Below are 6,128 nucleotides of genomic sequence, written 5' to 3'. Positions count from 1 at the left end.
AAAATAACATCGAGTTATGCAATTTAGCTATCATCCATGCATAACCATACATACATGCGATCTCTTAGTTTCACTCGAAAGCCTAGTAGTAGAATCTCTTACCTAAAGATTAGTTAAACCGAGATTTTCCTAACAGTCGTGATCACGCTTCCCAAGGAAAAATCCTAAACGATAGGGGTAAATAACCAAGTTTGAATTATTTAACTCGCAGTTGATTAAGGATCCAAAAAATCTAGTTGATTTAACTTACCCAAAAATCGAGGCCGATATCGATTTAGACTTAGTTGGACAAATTCCCAGCTCGGTTTCCAGTTAACTCTAGTTAATTAAATCGAACAATTATTTAGTTAGAGTCTGAAATTAATATTTGTTGGGTAGTAATCCAAAACCCAATCGGGACTTACCAAAATAGGTGAAAAACCCAAGAATAAGCTAGGTGGCTCAAAAATGGCTTAGCTAAGGAGAAACAGCTAGGCGGCACGACTAGGAGACTCGGCAGCTCGGCTAAAGGTAAAAACGGCTCGGGTAGGCGGCTTCACACGAGTAGGGCGGCTCGACTAAAGGGAAAGGCAACTTGGGCGACTAGGAGACGCGGCTCACATACCCACATGCACAGCTCGAGCACCTGGGGGATGGCTTGCTGTTGGGTCAACTTAGATTACGGCTCGTTGACAGTGGAGACGAAACAAAGAAGGCGGCGACGAACAAACGGGGAAAAACCTGACGACAGACAGACGTGGCAGCTTGAGTGGCTCAGCTACCGTTCGATGATCGATGGATAGACTGAACGACGACAATGGTGCTTTGCAAACGGCGGAGGCAGAGACAAATGGAAACGGAGACGGATAGAGGCGAAGACGGTTCGGGTTGCGATCGACGACAGAAACACTGACAAACGAAAAGGGATGGCACGACGTGGGTCGGTGACCGGTTGGCTTACGAAAGAAAATGACGACGCATGGTGGAAGCGAGCGGCAGCGGCGCAAGGATTTTTAGGGTTAGGGTTTCTTTTAGGGTTTTCTTAGGGAAGAAAAAGGTGAATGACCTCCACGCATCCCAATGCGCTATTTAATAAAAATAGCCCCTCTTATTTTTATTTTTCTCTTTTTTTTCTTTCCCAAAAATCTTCACACTCTCTCTCTTCATTTAAATTCCACCAAATCTCCTCTTTAAACTCAAATTCCCTAATTATCTTATCCACATAACATAATTATTTTACCTTCAAATTTAATTAATTATACAACCAATTATATAATTAATCAAATTTTCTCAAATACCACCAATTAAATCATAAACTCCAAACACTACAACAATTAGATATTTTCCTAATATCTAAAAAAAAAATCCTATATTCATAAATCAAATAAATCAACCAAATAACACCTAAAAATTACAAAAAGTTTAAACTTAAGATAATTAAAATAAATTACCTTAAATTTTTGGGACATTACAATCTTCCCTCCTATGAGAAACTTTCGTCCTCGAAAGTTCTAATCCTCGAACAGCTCAGGGTACTGGGTTCTCATGTCATCCTCTCTCTCCCATGTGGCCTCTTCAGCTCCGTGGTTTCGCCAAAGAACCTTGACCAGTGCAATTCCTTGATTACGAAGCATCTTGACCTCTCTTGCCAAAATCTCAACAGGTTGCTCATCGTAGCTCAAGTTCTCATATATTTGCAATGGCTCAAAGTCAACTACATGTGTCGGATCTGCTACATACATCCTCAGCATAGAGACATGGAATACATCATGAACTGCAAAAAATGCGGGAGGCAACGCCAAAGGGTAAGATGCGGGGCCAATCCGCTCAAGTATCTCAAATGGCCCTACAAAACGTAGACTTAGCTTCCACTTCTTCTCGAATCTCATAACACCCTTCAGAGCTGCTACCTTTAGAAAAACCATGTTTCCCACATCAAACTCGAGATTTTTACGTCATTTATCAGCATAACTCTTCTGCCTGCTCTGTGTTGTCAACATACAAGCTCTAATCTTCTGTATGGCTGCATTGGTAGTCTGAACTAACTCAGGGCCTAACATTCTTTACTCACCAACCTCACCCCAACATACAGGAAATCTATAACACCTACCATACAGAACCTCGAACGGCGCCATGCCAATAGTAGCATGATAACTATTATTATAGGCAAACTCCATTAAGTGCAAATGAGTCCTAACTCCCTGAAAACTCTAGCACACAAGCTCACAGTATATCTTCCAAAATCTGGTTCAACCTCTCTGTTTGACCATCAGTCTGGGGATAAAAGGCTGTGCTGAAGTCTAGCCTCGTGTCTAATGCAAGCTGAAGTCCTTTCTAGAATTTCGATGTGAAACGAGCATCTCTGTCAGAAATGATAGATATAGGCACTCTTTGCAGTCTCACTATCTCAATCATATATAACTGTCCCCGCTTACTAACAATGTAAGTGGATTTCCCTAGAATAAAGTGAGCTGACTTCGTGAGCCTGTCAACAACAATCCATATGACCGTGTAGCCCTTCAGGGTCTTAGACAGTCCTGTAATGAAGTTAATCGGTACACTATCTCATTTCTATCCTGGGACACTCAAGGGTTGTAACAAACCTACTAGCCTCTGTCTTGGTGCCTTCACCTGCTGACATACTAAGCACCTACTAACAAAGTCTGCCACTTCTCTCTTCATATTTCGCCACCAGTAGACTCACTTCAAGTCCTGGTACATCTTCGTACTGCCAGGATGCATAGAGAATGGGGAACTATGGGCCTCAGTCAAAAGCTCTGTCTTAACGGAACTATCCGTTGGGATGCATAAACGCCTCTCATACACAAGTCCACCATCAGAGGATATGGAAAACTCCTCAGCTTGCCCTGCTTCTGCCAGGCGACACTTCTAAAAAAAATTGAGTCATTTAGCTGAGCAACAATAATCCTCTGCCTCAAGGTCGACTGTACTGACAGCTGAGCCAACTGTGAAGTAACTTCTCCTATTGAAATTGCAATCTCAGCTCTCTCAAAGTCTCTAAGCAAATGAGCTTGCTTGGTGATAAACGTTGCTGAATGTAACACCTTCCTACTAAGTGCATCAGCTACCACATTCACATTACCTGGGTGATACATAATTTCGCAGTCGTAAACTTTTGCTAACTTAAGCCATCTTCTCTGTCTCATGTTTTACTCCTTCTGGGTGAAGAAGTATTTCAGGCTCTTGTGGTTAGTAAAAAATTTGTATCTTCTTACCATACAGGTAGTGTCTCCATATTTTCAATGCAAAAACCACAACTGCCAACTCTAGATCATAGGTAGGGTAGTTCTGCTCACGACTCTTTAACTGATGAGAGACATAAGCAACTACCTTACCTTGCTGCATCAGAATACAACCCAGTCCTTTCTTAGAGGCATTACTATAGATCACGAAACTTCCAGATCCATCTGGCATTGTAAGGATTGGCGCAGTCACAACCTTCTACTTAAGCTCCTGGAAACTCCTCTCACATGCTGGGCTCCAAACAAAAGGAGTCTCTTTCCTAGTCAACTGAGTTAAAGGACTGGCTATACGAGAGAAATCTTCCACGAACCTCCTGTAATAACCCGCTAAGCCCAAAAAACTACGAACTTCACTAACTATAGATGGTCGAGACCAACTAGTAACAACTTCAATCTTCGCTGGGTCTACAGAGACTCCCTCATTGGATACGACGTGGCCAAGAAAAGACACCTTCTTCAGCCAGAACTCGCACTTAGAAAACTTAGCATATAGCTTATCGACTCAAAGAATCTCTAAAACCTTATGCAAATGCTCCTCATGCTCAGCCTCTATCTTAGAGTAAACCAAGATGTCGTCAATGAAAACTATAACAAAAGTGTCTAAAAAGTCCTTAAACACTCTGTTCATCAAATCCATAAATACCACAGAAGCATTGGTCAAGCCAAAAGACATTACAATAAACTCATAATATCCATATCTGAAATGAAAAGCAGTCTTAGGGATGCCACTGTCTCTAATCCTCAGCTGGTGATAGCCTGAACGTAAATCGATCTTAGAGAAAATAGTGGCTCCTTGCAGCTGATCAAACAAGTCGTCAATCCTGGGCAATGGGTAGACAGTTCTTGACTGTCACCTTATTTAACTCTCTGTAATCAATGCAAAGACGCATCAATCCATCCTTCTTCTTTACAAACAATACTGGTTCTCCCCAAGGTGACACAGTAGGTCGTATGAAACCCTTGTCTAGTAACTTCTGCAACTGGACCTTCAGCTCTTTCAACTCTGCTGGGGCCATTTTGTAGGGAGCTCTAGATATTGGAGTAGTGCCTGGCTCTAGCTCAATAGCAAAATCGATCTTCCTAGGAGGTGGAAGTCTTGGAAGCTCATCAATTAAAACATCGGGGTATTCTCTCACCACTGGCTCATATGCCAAGAAAACTTCTGGCTCTCTAGTGTCTATTACGCTGGCCAAGATACTCCAAGTACTCTGGTTGAGTAGCTTATGACTTTTATAGCTGAGATGACTTTGGGTAGGACCACAGTCTCTGCCCCCTTAAACTTGAAACTAGCCGTTGAAGGAGGGTTAAAAACTACCTCTTTGCAGGAACAATCTATACTTGCATGGTTGGCAGACAACCAATTCATGCCTAAAATTACATTAAAATCTCGCATGTCTAAAACGAGCAAGGTTACATCTAACACATGGTTTGCTATCTCTACTTGACATGCTTTTATCTTATCTTTAGACAACATGACTTCTCCCAATGGAGTAGAAACAGATAGCATATTACTCAATGGTTCTACTTCTAAACACACTTACTGAACGAAGACTGAGGATATGAAAGAATGGGATGACCCAGAGTCAAATAACACAAATGCGAAGTGGCCCAAGATTGGGAGCATACTTGTCATTACGGTACCAGCTTGCTCGGCCTCTTGACGAGTAGTGGTAAAAACTCTTCCCTGCTGGGAAGTGGAAGTCTGGTTCGAAGTAGTTTCAAGCAGTTTCTGAGGACAAAAGTCAGCTGTATGCCCTAGTTGCTTGTACTTGAAACAAACTCCACTTCCTGCTAAGCAATAACCTCTATGAGATCTCCCACAGCTACGACAAGTAGATAGCTCTCTCAAAGTCTTTCCTACAGAAGCAAGCTTCTGGCGATGTTGCTGGAAAAGACCTCCTGACCTCAGGTTCCTCTGTGGCGCTACAGTAGGCTGCAACTCAGCCTTCCTCTTCTGACTTGGGCTTGACCCTCTTCCTGTAGTCTTGGCCGGATTAGCTCTCTCGTGCAGACTCATGTCCAGTGCTAGGCGTAGTGCATCAGCATGGGTGCCTGGCTTGAGCGCTCGAATGGAACCTTGAAGGTCTAGTCTGAGACCTCTAATGAACTTTTCGGTCCTGGCAGCCTCATCCTTTACTACCTCAGGAGCAAAACGGGATAGCATATCAAACTCTACGTCATACTGCTCCACAGTCATTCTGCCTTGTTCTAGGTTCAAGGACTTTTGCTGCTCAGCATACCTCACGTTGGCAAAGAAGAATTTAGCATAGAAGCTCTTCTTAAACTGCACCTAGGTTATCTTGCTAACATCTCCACCCAACATCCTTTCAACAGTCTCCCACCAGGCGATACCTCTATCTTCCAAGAAGAAAAATACGCACTGCATCTTCTCGCCATTAGGACATTTCATGTACCGGAAGATGGTCTCTATAGAGGTCAACCACATCTGGGCCTTGGTGGGGTTATCCATGGATCCATCAAATGTTTTAGGATTGTGCTTCCTAAAGTCTCTCAGATGTTTGGCATCTACTGACAATTGGTTTGGCATGGGCTGAGCTTCCACTGGGGTTGGAGGAGGGGCGATTGGGGTCTGCTGGGCAGCATGGAACGATGCTAAAGCATCCCTCAGCATATCATGGTATCTCTTCTCTATTGTAGCTAGGTCTGCTTGAGTGACGGCTGCAGTAGGGTTGGCAGCTTGTACGACAGACTGCTCTTCAGGCTGGGTACGCCCAGCTCCTCTACCTTTCCTACCACCTCTACATGCTCCTCTACGTGGCGGCATTTTTCCTAAATTTCACCAGCATAAGTTTTCACAATACAATCATATCATTAATACTTTATCTAGTTTAATTCAGGCAGGGTTATAAACATGACATCATCTTA

The 6,128-nt window shown here is 43.0% G+C and overlaps 2 protein-coding genes across 2 annotated transcripts; both read right to left on the bottom strand.

Moving 5' to 3' along the window:
- Positions 1 to 1,490: 1,490 nt before the first annotated feature.
- Positions 1,491 to 1,904, bottom strand: LOC127149715 (uncharacterized). The gene has a single exon (XM_051085579.1). It carries the CDS (start codon positions 1,902 to 1,904, stop codon positions 1,491 to 1,493), a length of 414 nt encoding a protein of 137 aa, XP_050941536.1.
- A 775-nt stretch (positions 1,905 to 2,679) lies between these two features.
- Positions 2,680 to 3,414, bottom strand: LOC127149714 (uncharacterized). The gene is made up of 3 exons (XM_051085578.1): positions 3,216 to 3,414; positions 2,931 to 3,082; positions 2,680 to 2,868 (listed from the first exon to the last, which is right to left on the bottom strand). The coding sequence occupies exons 1-3, from the start codon at positions 3,412 to 3,414 to the stop codon at positions 2,680 to 2,682; spliced, it is 540 nt and encodes a 179-aa protein (XP_050941535.1).
- Between the last annotated feature and the right edge of the window lie 2,714 nt (positions 3,415 to 6,128).

Source organism: Cucumis melo, chromosome 6 (assembly GCF_025177605.1).
Source record: "Cucumis melo cultivar AY chromosome 6, USDA_Cmelo_AY_1.0, whole genome shotgun sequence".
NCBI classification, from domain to species: domain Eukaryota; kingdom Viridiplantae; phylum Streptophyta; class Magnoliopsida; order Cucurbitales; family Cucurbitaceae; genus Cucumis; species Cucumis melo.
The sequence above is the reverse complement of the archived record's forward strand: the minus strand, read 5'-3'. Positions and strand labels throughout refer to the sequence as shown.